Source organism: Corvus kubaryi, unplaced genomic scaffold, assembly GCF_017639235.1.
Source record: "Corvus kubaryi isolate FWS band 111438036 unplaced genomic scaffold, C.kubaryi_AGA036_p1.0 37249, whole genome shotgun sequence".
Classification (NCBI taxonomy): Eukaryota; Metazoa; Chordata; class Aves; order Passeriformes; family Corvidae; genus Corvus; species Corvus kubaryi.
Genome location: NW_024581072.1, coordinates 1,819,735 through 1,835,159, shown reverse-complemented (window position 1 = coordinate 1,835,159; position 15,425 = coordinate 1,819,735). Strand labels below are relative to the sequence as shown.

At 38.1% G+C, this 15,425-nt stretch overlaps 1 protein-coding gene across 5 annotated transcripts in view; it reads left to right on the top strand.

Annotated features, from left to right (window-relative positions):
* The window catches only part of SLC44A1 (solute carrier family 44 member 1), an 88,441-nt gene that overhangs the window by 52,121 nt on the left and 20,895 nt on the right, over window positions 1-15,425 (top strand). For 2 of the 5 annotated variants that reach the window (XR_006015263.1, XM_042023419.1), the window contains exons 11-15: window positions 4,645-4,801; window positions 5,243-5,326; window positions 6,390-6,527; window positions 8,248-8,484; window positions 10,068-10,148. Coding sequence is in view for 4 of the 5 variants with exons in the window: in XM_042023419.1 (XP_041879353.1) it covers window positions 4,645-4,801; window positions 5,243-5,326; window positions 6,390-6,527; window positions 8,248-8,484; window positions 10,068-10,148 (697 nt within the window). In the remaining variant the exon portion in view is untranslated. Of the gene's footprint in view, window positions 1-4,644; window positions 4,802-5,242; window positions 5,327-6,389; window positions 6,528-8,247; window positions 8,485-10,067; window positions 14,982-15,425 lie in introns of those variants that run through there. The other 3 variants (XM_042023420.1, XM_042023421.1, XM_042023418.1) reach the window with 3 other exon arrangements.

The following is a 15,425-nucleotide window of genomic DNA, read 5'->3' as shown; positions in this document are numbered from 1 at the left end:
CCTTCCGTAGTCTCTCTCTCCCCCTCCTTGGAGCTGGGATGGGGTGGTGAGCCCACCTCCAGGGCCAGGGCCTCGGTGGAAAGTTCTCCCGATGTATTCTGATGTTGAAACAGTCCAGCAGAGAGAAAAGGAAAAAAAACGAAAAGGAAAACAAAAGTTCAGCTCTCCGGAGGAAAAACTGACCGAAAGCTGGCTGGAAAGCAAGCAGGCTGCTTCCCCACCCTCGCTCTGCAGAAGCAGACAGGTTTTATCTCTGTGTCCTCAGAACATGAAAACAAACTGCTTTGGAAAAGTACACTTTTCTCTCTCCTCTCTCAGGCTCAATTTAAAGGCATAGAAAGGCATATATGCTAATTTCTGGGCATAGTGCAGCGATAGGGAATACAACATCAAGTCACCCCAAGACAGTAGCCTACACATTGACTTAGCAGAAATAATGAGGGGCAGAGGTTTTGGGGAGAATACTTGTATCCATTGTGAAAGCTGGGGAACAGTTAAATTGCCTTGACTCTTTTTAAATCATGTGAAGTCCTGAAATATCTGTTTTGCCAGTTATAGATGGTGTTCTTGACATCTAAGACTTGAAGTCTTATTTGCCTTGTAACCTGTGCACATTCTACAGAGATGGGTGGTTGTTTACAAAGTAGGATGTGCCTGGAAGGTCATCTGTTTTGCTAATAATTAATGCTGGTAAGATCTGTAGAGGTTAAAAAAATAATGAAAGCAATTGATTATTATTTTAGTTGCAAAACAGTGCCTTTTAAATTATTTACAGTGCTTCACTAGTCTTCATTAATCTTTCTTTCATGAGATTACGTAAGATCTTATTAGATTCATCATTTACATATAGATTCTGACAAGATCGTATACAAGTAAAAATTCTTGTAAAATTTTAAAGCTCCATATTTCATTGCTATGTTTGTGGACTAAGTTGTGTATCAGTTTTTGAATAATGTATGCAGATATTTTTCAAGTGCATGATTCAGATCACAAATATTTAATTGGTTTGTCTTTTTAATTGAGGCTGTTATCTGAACTACATTTTACTCCTTTTCTGCCCTACTCCTTAAAATAGTATCAAAAGCACAGAATCAATTTATTGTGCTGTCAGAAATTTTGTTATTTTCTTAATGATGAAGTTCTCCAGTATACCAGTGAAATACATCTATGAAATTATTACAAGATGTTACAGGGATGTAATCTTGTGAATAGTTAAACTAGATTGAGTACGGAATGAGGAAAATACAGAGGGAAGAGAATAACTCTGCATTTAAATAGATTGCTTAGGAACATGTATGCTTCACCTGTAAGTTTATGTATTTCCTATCACCTGAGGGTGAATGGATTTTCTTTTTTTTCCATATTCTATAATTCCATAACAGCAATTTTATTTTAAGTTAGTAAATACTCATTTCTCTCTGCTCTTATCTTCTTCTTGCATTTTAAGGTGCAATCATAATTTGAAAAGTGACTTGTAAAAATGGAAAAGGCATTAATTTGCACTTACCCATTATTTTGCATATGAGCAGCTTCCCAAATCAAATGAGACGAGGTTATCCATGGAGAAATGTTTTATATGTGTTCACTGCTCATTCACCTTAGCCAGATGGATTCCTTTCAACTCAGGCAATAAAAGGCCTCAAAGTGTTTTGCAAGACAGACTTTGCCCTGAACATGAGAAAGTGTTTGGGTTGCCTGGGCATAAGACTCAAGCCATTTTTGTGATTGTGCCCAACAGGGAGTAAAATTTGTCTTCCCCTGAAAGTTAGTTGAGAGAACATACAGGGTAAACCTATTTTAATCATTAACGTCTCAGATTATGTTATGCAGGTATTAGTTTCATGGAATGAAGAACCTACTTTATTATCTTTTCTGAATGAAATTTGCATCTTTCTGAAGCTGGGGAGATCCTTTATTTTTTGAATGTTAGCACATGTTTCTTAATATGCTTATTATCATGCTCTTATTTCTAATAAAGAAGAAGAGCCATTCTTTAAATGTTTAATAGTGCTGTTCTTTGAGAGAGACATATAAGTGAGTTTCTTGGTAGAAAAGTGGCTTCAAACTGTGAAAGTATTTATCTGATAAATTAAAAATATTGTAGCTACATTGCATTAAATAACTTGTTTTAAGGCTCAACACTTGGTACCTTGAGGACATAATAGCTAAATCAGAAATGCAAAAAATCTGAGAAAAGACTGTAGGTGATCAATTAGTAATATCCTCTCCAAAGTCCACACAAAGATCTCCAACGAAATAAGAGGGGAGAAGGCAAGTTTATCTAAAAATGTATTAGCACGGTTTCTTACTGTTTTAGAAGGTTTTGAATTGCACACCATCCAATGTAACTTTACAGGAACTGCCAGTTGTTAACAGTGGTAATGAAGCCAGCTGCTAGTAAGACTACCTGTCACCAATGAGTATTTTCAGTTGCTCAGAGAATCACTGGCAAAGGTATTGGCAAAAACAGGTTAGTATAAAAGTGAAAGTGTGACAGTTCATTGACAAGATTCACTCTACTTCTTAGTAGATGGTTAAAGCACACAGAGGAAAAGTAGGATTAAAATCTAAAATCAATTGATCTAAAACTAAACCTAAGATTATTTATGTGGAAGCTGGGGATGGAAAAAGGTTAAGGATGAGAAAGGATAAGGATAAAAAGGAGTAAGGGAGACCCTCCCACTGAGTCACAAGAGTGGACCCTCTTGCCTCTTTCAACCCCAGACCTGACCAACAGTTTAGGCCTAAAGATTTTAACAGCACTTAAACTTAGCATCACTTAATCAATACCCTAATTTAACCAATTTTCCAGAAGAGTCTATAGAATTTACTGTGAGCACAACAGTAACTCAGTTATAGACTTGACTTACTTAGCAATCTAACATTCATAGTACATTTGCTGTAGTACATTCACACTCACACTTGTATGTACAAGGTATAGATCAGTAAAAATAATTTCTTTCAAGTTCAGGGAAGTGCTCACGCTGGATGCCTTTGCACCTTCTCAACAGGCAAAGGGTTGAGGCTTGAGCAGTGGGGTGTCAGCCCAGGCTCTGTCAGCAGCATTTGACATTGGTCCTCTGAGTATCACAAACTTGAGAGTTCACTGGCTCAGAGAGGCCCCACTCAGAGGGAGGTGCTGGTCACAGCCCACTGCAGTCCAGGAATCTGCGGGGTTGCAAGAGAACTGGCTTCAGTGATAGTAATTCTCCATCCTGGCCACAATTCAGGTCTGCAATTTTCTTTGAAAGTTCAATAACAGAAATGTTGTTCTTCCTAGGTTGTTATTTAGTCACAAAAAAGAAAGTTTACAAGGCTGTTTAAAAACAGGAGCTTGTTAGACAGGACAAGTTCCTGGGAGCAGACCATGTTTCTGATAAGTTTGAGGAGCTGAGCCCAGGTGCTCTTTGTCAAGACTGAGGCCTAACAAGCATTTCTGAGATCACAGTGCAGCCCAAAGCAGGAAGGGACAAAGGGGATGCACCACCACACTACTCATATGTGTTACGAATAGATTTAAACACAGAAGAGCATAGAAAACTAAGTCTCTGTGAATAAAGCAGATCAAACCCAGAAAGGTTTGAAATACACCCCAAAACTTGATTAAAACCAAAGGAGGTTAGATGTTGGTGCCAAAAAAAACTTGATATATTTTATTTAATTGTAAAAGAGGCAAAGAGAGAAAATAAAGAAAGAAAGAAATCGAAAAAGAGCGGGGTGGGGCAGGGAGAGTGACACGGGTTAGGTAGAAACATATCATCCTTCCAAGGATCCCAATGATGTCTAGTGACTTCCCTCCATCTGATCTTCTTTGTGCTTGGGGTCCCCTGCTGCACCCCAAAAAGTATAGTCCAATGGATTCTATACTTTTTGGGCCAGGTGGGAAAGCCCAGGTGCCTTCCCTGGGGAGGACAAGTTTGACACTGTCCCTTGCAACACTATGGATCTGTTGCATCATGTTGCAGTGCTGTGGTGGAGGCTTTGATGGGCCATGACATCCCCGCTGCTGTCATTCACATGAGTGGCCGTAGATCTGGCTATCCCAGGGTGAAGGGCCCCACATCTGAGCTGGTCTGCACAGCAGAGGATGGGAATTCACTGCCTTTGACTAGAGGCTTTTTCACCACACACCCAAAGCCTCTCTCCGCCCTCCCTTTGGTGTGACAGTCTGTGGGAGACTGGCAGCTGATAGCCCTGGGGCTGTGGTCTCCACCAGGTGAAGGTGAGGCTTTACCCTCCTGTGAATGTATTCTTTTCCCGAAGCCCAGACTTGAGTCACTTTATCTTATCTCCATCAACTTGCAGTCCAGGGCCTCAGTCGGGAGGCTCATGGAGGGTGTGGTGGTCTTCCATGCAGCTTTTGTTATACAGTTTTGCTATAATAGGCAATAAATCCTAAGCCAAAAAAATTTCAGTCTCTGACAGTATGACATACTGATTCCTTATCCTAGTCCTACTTCTGCATTAGTGAAAAATCTGCGAATTACACAGATTGTCAGGGTGGAGTAAGCAATATATCCTGAAAGCTAGTATGAGGATAATATATTCCTTTTCCACATTGTTTTGTTGAGAATTTGTAGCACTTGTAGAAGATTTCACATAAATACTGATCATTCTACTTCATTTTTTTTCTCTTTTCAACAGGGAGAAAAGAAATCTGCCATTTACTCCTATTCTGGCATCTGTTAATCGCCTTGTTTGTTACCACCTAGGAACAGTAGCAAAGGGGTCTTTCATTATCACACTAGTGAAGATACCACGAATGATTCTCATGTATATTCACACACAACTCAAAGGAAAAGTAAGAGAAATAGATTCCATTTTCTTACCAAAACTCAAGGCCTGACGTGTTTACCTGTTTGTTTAGTCAATGTGGGAGGTTGGAAGTCTTGTTTTGGAATAGATCAAGGGTAAGAATAAATTCTTCACTATCAGGGTGGTGAGACACTAGAACAGGTTACCCAGAGAAGTTGTAGATACCCCACCCCTGGAAGTGTTCTGAGTCACATTGGATGAGGCTTTGAGCAACCTGGCCTAGTGAAAGGTGTCCCTGGCTGGTGGTGTTGGGAGTTCCTTCCATCCCAAACCATCCTATGAATATGAATATTTAGACTTTATAGGACCATGGGACTGATACAGATTGCTTAAGTTAGTGGGCTGAATATCAGTTACTGAAACACCAGGGAATATTTTTCCATTAAAACTCTTTATCTATGTTTTCCCACATTCTGTGCTTTTCTAGGAAAATGCTTGTGCTCGCTGTATGCTTAAAGCCTGCATCTGCTGCCTTTGGTGTCTAGAAAAGTGCCTGACATACTTAAATCAGGTAAGATTTTCAATATTTAAATTTTATGTAAGGGCTGGTACTAGTATATATATTCTCAGAGTGCAGTCTGATGCCAACACATAATGTCTTGTACTTTGGACCTGAACTTGAATGAAAATACTTCAGTCTTGTCTCCATTACTGAAATTATACTGCAAAACACTACATTGACCTTTGGAATGTAAACAAAAACTAAAAATAGCCAATATTCATCTTTATGAACATGGTATCTAAACTTTATAACAATGTATTTAGTGGTTGAAGACATTCCCTCTTATGTCTACTCGTTCAAACTGCCTCTGAGTTTCAAAATATTTTTGCAGTGAGACGAGAATTAAGCTTTGCTAGGTGTAATATTTAAGATTCCCACAGTATAAGAACTATACAAAACATCAAATTGTCATCATTGTCTCCAAAGGGGAAAAGAGTTGCAAAGTGCAACATACTAGCTGGTCCTTGTAAAAGACCCTTTGTAAAAGTGGGTTTATGGGCCTGTAGTTCCACCTCTTACATATGTACATAGATACCTTGGTAATATCTGTTTCACTGTTGTTAATTTTTTTTGCTTGTGGAAATGTACAAAATAAAATCATAAGAAAGCATTTTAAACCCCTCAATGTAATCCTTGAAAACTGTCCTCACTAACCTTAAATGCAGTCTAGTTGAGTATCTAGAAATTATCTTGGTTGACTTGTATGACACTCAAATTCTTTTATATTTCCAGATTTCTTTTTTGGAACTATTTAATTTCTGTAGCTATGCTACCGTTCACCACCTCCTGCAGAGAAATTGCAAATTCCGTTTAATGAGTTTTTTTGAACAAACTAGTTAATGCATAAATTATGAGCAAGGAAGGAGAAGAATAGTAATTCTTTACCTCATATAATCTTCTGTCAGCTGGTTCATATTGCTTGATTCAACAACTCTCAAGGGAATTTTGGTTCATTAAAATCGTATGATGAATGTGACTTACTCAGAAGCTGTATCTTCCCCCTTACCTTCCCCACCCTCTATCTGAAATACCTGATCGTTCTATGAACAAATCTTCAATCTCCTTTTCTCAGAATGCGTATACAGCCACAGCTATCAACAGCACCAATTTCTGCACCTCAGCAAAGGATGCCTTTGTTATCCTAGTGGAAAATGCTTTGCGAGTGGCTGCCATAAACACAGTTGGGGATTTTATGCTGTTTCTAGGAAAGGTATGTCTGCTGCATACAGTTGTTACAGACCTACAGAGAAGCAGTCTTTCTTTAGCAATGGCTTGAACCCTAATACAAAATGCCTTAAAAATCCTGTTTCTTAGTGTGCACTTTATCACATCTAGCAGCATCCTATTAGGAAGGGACTATTCAGGATAGGGAGCATAAGCAGATGACCCGCTTAAACTTAGTAAAAGTGACTAGAGAGGAATAGCTGAAGCTTATGACACCTTTTCCATTATTTTTTTAGGGAGTCAAGAGAAAAGTGATTAGAAGTTCTAAGGTTTTGATTTTGTGGTTAAGACAGAATTGCAAGGAAAGGAAGCTTTTCTTTTAAATTCTGTTTAGGAAGGATTCTTCAGGTTTATGTTGAAAATTTGACATATTATTGACCACCCTTTATTGGGGTGACAAAATTGGACTGGAAGAGTACAGAAGCCTGCTATGAGGAACTGCCAGCTTAAGCAACTAAGTTAGTTCTACTCTGAGAATTAAAAGGAGACTAGAATAATTTCTTCAGTCAGTCAGCCTCTTGGGTCTCCAGCTGATGGAGACAGACTGTGTGGAAACGTAATCCAGTGAATTATTTCTATCCTTTGAAGTGCCATAATTTACTGAAACAATTAATACCAGTCTTCTTAAATCACCTGTGCCTAAGTATTTGGACACTGGTTGGACTGATCTGTATTCCTTATTGCATTCCTCTACTTCTGTTAAATCAGAGTACAGCGGGCTGAACTTTGAATCCAGTAATTAAGTGAGTAAGATGTGAGAAGGAATAAACACATTAGGGAGATAAAGGTGCTTGAGAGAACCTGAAATTACGTAACAAAGTTTTACTGAGGTATCTGAAAAATGTTAGGAAACACCTCCCTGAAAAGAAGTCTCAGATTATTAGAAAAATGTGCCAGTGACAGAAATGTTCAAATGAACAGTGCATATAAAAATTAGTATCAGCTGTAACAATGCTACACTATCAGCATCTCCTCTACCAGTTCAATGTGGTGTTTTCATAAAAGCTGACCTATGTAATGATTTTGTGTTTAGTTGCAGTTCATAATAATAAATTCAGAAATGTTCAAAACGTTAAGTGGCCAATTAGTCCTTTTATTTTTGCCAAAACCACACTGGTACCCAGTGGAATATATGTTAGGGCCTCACACATAGTGTAGTTCTGTGGAGACTATTACATGAAGTGCCTCATGTGAATTCTGATCTACTTGCTCCTGTATGGAGGGGAGATAGATATTAAACAAGCTTGAAAGTTGTTCCACTAGCAAAATGAAAAACATACCATCCTCCTTATACCTGACTTTCTCCCTCCACCCCAAATAAAAAAACCCTACTGCATGTTAGCTGATGCGCTGCATCAGGTTGTGGGGTTTATATAATTGACAGGATAAAGTTCTTTTTTACAGGAATATTGTATAACACTAGAACAATGACAGCAGAATATAAATGTAATCTGCTCTGAAAAATAATCTTTGTGCTGAAGGATGTGTAACAATTGACTTGAACCTGCTGAAAAATGAATTAAATGTCATTTACCCCGAGGGACATGGTAGGAGGTAAAGGAGGTAAAGATCTTGTTACCTACCATGTGTAACCTCTAATTCTAACCCTGGCAGACCAAGAAGCATATTGCCTTAAAAAAAATAAACCAAACAAAAAATATCAAAAGGCTTCTGCCATTAGAGTTGCCTACTATTTTCTTCTTCAGGTCCTGATTGTCTGCAGCACAGGTTTGGCCGGCATTATGTTGCTGAATTACCAACGAGATTACACCATCTGGGTGCTGCCACTCATCATTGTCTGCCTCTTTGCATTCCTGGTTGCTCACTGCTTCCTTTCCATTTATGAAATGGTTGTTGATGTCCTTTTCTTATGTTTTGCCATCGATACAAAATACAATGATGGGAGCCCTGGCAGGGAATTCTACATGGATAAAGTTCTCATGGTAAGTTTCCCCTTACTCTCAAAGTCTAAGGATCTGGTTCCATAAAATAGGTATTTTGACAGTGGAATGAATGCACTAGCTGAGTTCAATGTGGGGATTTTTTGGTTGTTTGATTTTTTTACCTTGCCATCTTGTTTATGGCTTGATCAGGAGACAGTGTCATCTGATAAGCATCAAATAAGGAATGATGCTTCCTTCCTGTGGTATTCGCTTTTATTTGCTAGCTGTTAGATGAGCAGTCAGCTTGCAGAATCATACTATTGGGTATCATGTCTTGTAAATGCCACAGTGCAAAATAGAAAGAAGCAAAACTAAGGGAAGAAAATTTGGGTTTTGTACTTTCCCAAGAAGGACCTCTCTTTGGATGTGAGAGAGAAAAAAATAACAGACTATTCTACCTCACACATAGATAGAGTGACCACAGTGGAGTTTTTGTACAGACACGAACCAGAATTTGTGTGACTCTGTCACACATAGAAACACCAGGCTTTATGTTCTGTCCTGGAGCCTACATGCTTTGTCACGGCTTTTTGCAAGGCCATTTAATTTTGTTTATTTTTGTTCCATGTTGTTTTCTGTTCACTCTAACTAGAAACCAAGATGTAAAAATTCTGCTTCTCAAGCCCTTCACTTTGTTGTTGAGTAGGAAATTTCTTGACAGTGTTTTTAAGTGGCAGCTCTAGAATGTGTCTCTGTAAAATGTACCCTCGTGTAGGCTAGAGGAAGATTCTCCTGACTTCCTAGCATGATTTTTTTTTTATTACTGTGGGAAAACCATGCCAAGAATTTAGTGCTAAATTTTTTGTAAACCCCTACAGAATCTAAAGTATATAATAAAAAAAGTGGCAGCTGATGAGTTGCTTCTTAACAAAGAGTAACAGTAAAATGCAGCATGTTCTATCAGAAGAAAGCGCTGATAAATTCTAAAAGCATTGTGGGTTTCTTTAGTCAGCAGTCAATATCAGAGAACCCCAGCAGCTAAAGTTTACTGACATTTTCTGCAGAATTCTTGCCTTTAGGAGAAAAAAATTGCTTAAAATTGAATTAGCATCTTTTCTAATTTTCATGAAAAGGAGATTGTGATTTGGTGAAAAATGTAAGAGGTTGTATTGAGGAAAGTTAGGGAAATCACCCAAACCTTGCAAGTAATTACCTCCAAGTCCTTTTGTTTAATGGAGTTCTAACATTATGCACAGGATACAAGGCAGTAAATGGGATTCTGGTTTGTTTGGGGTTTTTGTTGTTATGGTTTAGTTTTTGTTTGGTTTTGGCTTGTTTTTTGCTTTTTTTGAAAACCAGCCTTTTACCTTCTTTCCCCATAAAGGAGAGCATTGCAGGATAAATGTGAAAGTTGTAAGAGCACACAAGGCAAACATTTGTCTGGCTTCCAGAATTAAGTGAGGGAGGCCTTTGTGGCTGTTTGGCAGGCTTTTTTGATACTTCATGGTCAAGTCTAAGCAAGAGAAGTGGGAGATGCAAACTGCCTGGATATTTTGAGTAGTTACATCTTGAAGTTCTGTCTTGAGTTTGATGTTTGGAGTCTGCTCTATGAAAGCACTTGTCATTTCATTACTGTTTTTCAGGAGTTTGTGGAGAACAGTAGGAAATCTATGAAAGAAGCTGGCCGGGGAGGTGGAGCTGAGGGCAGAGAGCTAAAACCAATGGTAGGTGCAGATGAGGAGGTGGCGATCCTCCAAGAGTTTCACTTTTACTTCTTCTCCCTCTTTGTCTTTACTGACTGCACTTCTTCAGGAGAAGTTTTTGTTCTCTGTATCACTCAAGATGTTCTGCTTTTTCTGTTTGTGAGCTTGCCTATCACCTGGATGGCAGAGTTTTTGTCACAGCTGAGACCATCTCCTGTAAAAGTAAGATGAAAGGAACTGTCTCATATGAAACAAATGCAGTATAATTTCATTAGGATTAGTGGCGCATGATATGTGGTATATGCAGACACCTCAATTGCTGAATAGTCTAAAAATAAGACGGCTCTGAGATTCATTGGGCTCTTCTTTGCCCTGAGATGAACAATTTTTGCTCATCTTACATTCCCTACAAAAGCCTGAAATGAAGAACACTACTGAGTGCATCCGTTGTTGCAAAGTAAAACCAGGTATTTAAAGCCCTCACCAAATTATCTTACACAGTGCCAAGGAATTGGATACAGTGATTCCTTTCAACCTGCTCAAATGACATTTCTCCCAGTTGTTTGTTTTATTGCCAACTACTTATGTTGCTTGTCTCTTGTGTGCTCTTTCCATCTCACACTGTCAGATGCACAGACAGTGAACAATGCATCATTTATGCTTCTGCAGCCTGTTTTACTAATGGTGTGCCTGTTAGGAAGGCGTTGCATGTCTGAGTAGCCTGGAATAAGGAACACTATATATGGTACAGATAACAGATAGGAGGATAAGTTTGGAAGGTGGAGAACAGAGAGCGTATAATGGAGAGCCAGGTTGGGCAAGGTATGACTTGTCATTGTACATTATGACTTTGTAAGAGAGAGTATTTTTCCATCATCACTTTCTCAGAGTGTTTGGGGTCGTATTTCTATACCATGGGGATAATTTTTTAACCAAATGGAATCTAAATAAGTGTATGCTAACAGAAGAATTTATTTTTTCAACAATGTATGTGAAGCCATGTTGCATGAGCATTTTTTGACTAAGCTGGAATGGGTCCCTGCTATAGACTGGATAGATGTGTAGCTTTGCGTGTTTTGCTATTTCATTATGGCATACCAATTTCTAGATTTGCTTATGCCTAAATGCTGCTGTGTTTATACATATAAAAAACTAATTCAATGCTCATTTACTGTTTTCTTCTGGGAGTAATTCTAGCCGGTCAAGCAGACACTAACATTGGGATTTTCAAAGCAGCCTAAATGCTATATAGATGCAAATGTGTCATGAAAATGACTGAGAATTGGGTATGAAAGCTCTCTAGTCATATGTACAAGAAATTCAGTTCAAAATTTTATGTTGAATTCTTAATTCAAATAATTGGTTTACCTTAAGTGGTTTTCCACTCATGCTGTTGTCAGAGCTGGCACAGGCTGCTACTTATACTTTTGTACTTGACTGCCTAAAGCTTGGATGTTAAAAAACTTTATTTACCCCCAGCCCTGTAAAAGCACAAACCAAGTACTTGCAAATCAAGGGTGGTCTTATTCTTAGAGGAATTTTTTTCTCGGCTCTTGAGCCTGGTATTGGCTGAAAGTCGTCATGGGACTGCTGGGGAAGATGCTGAGCACTTGGGGCTCAGCATGGGAGTAGTCACCTGCTGAATTGCTCCCAGTTCTGCTGCTCATGTGATTGTCTTGTTTGGAACTGTTTGGGCCTTGTGGTTTTCCATTTTTGGGCATTCAGCTCCAGTTGATTTAACGTTGAAATACTAGGTTCTCACTTCCTGAAAACGATGGGACACAGCAGTTAAATTTCTGATACCTTTCCCCAAAGTACTGATAGATGGCCTCAGTTACATCTAGAATAGGATCATTCATGAGTCTGTTATGTATCAGTAGTACCCATAGTCCCAAAATTGCATGTCTGAAATTTAGATCAATATTACTTTTTTCTCTTATTTTAAAAACACAGTCTTTACTGTTTTGCTTCAGTTTCCTTGAAAGGCAGATATTTCTTAGATATGACAATTATTTCTTAAAGTGAAATGCCGATATTTCTTAGATATGACAATTATTTCTTAAAGTGAAATGCCCTAAGTGCAGTTGTATTTAAAGTAGATCTTAGTAGCAGAGATGAGAAAACACTTAGGATGTTCTGTTCTCATATCAGGGCACAACAAAAAACCCCACCTTTTCATGCTTCTTTCTTTATGGCTTCCAGTGACCCCTTTGATTCAGTTTCTCCTTGTCCTTTGGCATTTGTCTAAGACTGTACTGTATGACTTTGTTTTCTAGGCCTCTGGAGCAAGTTCATCTTGAAACTAGCCAGCCATATTGGAACCCATTGACATTCCAAAACAGTATATATATACATATATACATACATACATATATATATATATATATATATATAAATATACAGCCAAAATCAGAGAAAAGGAACAGGGATTTAAAACTTTTTTTAACAATTATTTTTGTGAAACATGTACTCTTTTCATACGGGTGGCTTTTACAAGCAGCTTTATCATTGTTCCATTTCTTAAATTATTTGTTGTGGTCATGGAAATGTTGATTCTTATCTGCTCGATATTTTAAAATCTGGAGGAAGTATCATTGTAAAGATAATTTGAAATCATGACTGGGTTTAGAGACAGATTTCCCATGACACTGCTAATCTGCTGAGAGTTTTACTTGTTTAATTTATTTTAAATTTGCATTAAATTCGGGACAGTGACGTACAGAAAACCTTAAAATCAAGGAAAGTCTCAAATTTAGATTTTCAATAGGTGGTTTCAGCAAGAATTCATCCAGTTCAAATGTGTTTGTAAGCAGTTATTTTACTTTACAGCCCTGGCAGGGTACAGTTTTGTTTACCAGTATCAGATATCACAATAACCAACTCCTCAGGTATTTAGGTGTGTGGGAGCCCTTGCATCTCCTATTAAACAGAACCTACAAAATGGGGACAGATAATTTTTATATGCAATTAACTTCCTGCTTACCCTACTTACCCCTCATACCCATTGCCCTCTATCCTCCCCTTGAGTTCAGTAGCCTCCTTCACACTTCAGCAGTGTTCCTTTGAAGGGTATGGATTCTCCATACAGGCAATTGAAATAACAGATTGCTAAAGCTTAGTCTTAGCCATACTCGTGATTAATTCATGACTAGATACAAAGATGCTGAGGATGGGAAGAAAGATGAACTGTACTACTGTACATAAAAAAGTACTGTATGCTTCATTTCATCTAATGAGAAAGCTCTGGGAGGTAGCAGGGATCATTCCTTGCCTGTTGTTTGATCCATATTTGTACATACTGTAGAGGGTGGCTAAAGCCAGAAAGGGCAGAGAAACATTCCTTTGGAAGTAAAACTGCCAGGATAGTTATCTGAAGTTATTAAATAATGACACGAGAACATGCTTTTTTATTATTATTAGATACATAAATTTATTTTCAGTCTGGAAGCTCACCAGATATGAATGCTAATATTCAATTATTCAGCATAGTGAAATGGTAAATGCTTAAGTGTATTTGCTAAGAATTAATGATCTGTCTATGCTATATATTCCTTTTGTTACCATTTTTTTAAGAAAACTATTTTTGTTATTGTAAAGTTAATATTTCAGAGCAGAATTTTTAAAATTATTGCACTAAATACAAGCTGTCTACAAATAATGATGCCTCAATGGTTCAATCACTCCATCAAGAAAATCTTTTGAAAAAGAGTAAGAGCCTTTCTACAGAAGCTTTATGATGGAGTGGAGAGGTATGTCTAGGTAGAGACATGCGCAACTCGTGTTATCAAGGTTTAGTAAGTAAGCAGTTATCTGTGCTTCCTTTCAGACTATCAGACTTTTAAATTGCTGCTGAAGGTTTAAAAAATCATGTAGTATCATGTAGCTAACTAGTGCTCTTATCTTTTGGCAATAGTAAAATGTTTCACTTTTGCTTCCAGAAGTCATTTGATAACTTAAATTTGTTACATTTTTTTTTTCTGTAAGCCAATTAAAACAATTTACACTTTTCATATCACAGATCCCAAACTATTCGAAAGGTATGAAAATAAAGATATGTTTGGAAAGGATAGCTGCTGGGGAGACAAAGAGCATTATCCAGTCTGGGAAGCACTTACTCATTTAAGTGAACTGTATCTGTAACTACTAGCATTAGGAGGGCTCTATAAGTATGGAAGTTGTAACTTACACATCTGTGTAAATGCTGACTGGACTACAGCTTCAGCCTAGGGATTTAAACTGGAGCACTAGTGAGGCCTCTCAGTGCAAGTTAGAGGTCAGACTTGCCCAGAAGAAACAGTGGGGCAGCCTTACGTTTGTGGAAAGGAGACATTCTTGCAGTGTCTAAGACAGCAGTGGCACTCAGCACCAGTATTTGTGTAGATCAGAGGGGTTCAGCAACACAAATTTAAAAACTGGCTTAGATGAATCCTAGAAACTGGTTTTCAAGGCTAAAAGTCTTATCAAGTACCCAGTTGCTTCCAGTGAAGCTAGTTTTCATCATGTTTGGAGGTTATTGGAGGTGCTTAATTAAAGAATCCTTGTATTCTGCTCATTTTGATAAAAAATTTCTTCCCTGACTGGCTCCGCAAGTTTATGTTCTCCGCTCACTGGAAGTCCTGGGTGGGGACTTTTCTCTGTAATTGCAACTGGGACTGCAGTTGGTAACAAATTTTGTATTTTTGTATGACTTGACTGTGCACCATTTTTATAGCAGTTTATCCTGTCTTAAAAATAAATTTGTTTATTTACATGGTGTTTAAAAGATACAGGCAACATTTTTCTATGGGTAGTTGTAACATTTAAGTGAGAAATCTATATCATTACAAAGTTCTTAATAAAAACGTGTGCACCATTCTTGAGTGTATATCCAGCATGCAGAGCTTTTCAGTCCTGTCAAAAAGGCATTTCATCCACACACAGGCTTTACAGTGGCCCTTTAAAGCTTTTGAATGTCCTTTGAAGTTCATTTGCAACCAAACTACAAGCTGCCCTCTTCCAGCTCTGTCTTGTGCACAGAGATAAGCAGAAGACAGAATTCTGAAAAAACAACTTTTCAGGACAAATTTAGACTCTGCTTTCTGTTCCTAGTGGGGATAGTGGAGTGGGAGGACATTTTGGCATGTAAATCCTGTACATAAATTTTGGCAGTAGGGGTACTGGGGTCTGCCAGCTGTGATGGATTAAATACTTTTTCTCATTGTTGGTTATTAAAGCCAGTGTATGGTCTGCTTTGTGGGAAGCAGTCTAGACTAAGTAGAGAGTGATGCTGCACTGAGAATAACAATGCAGAGGAGCAGA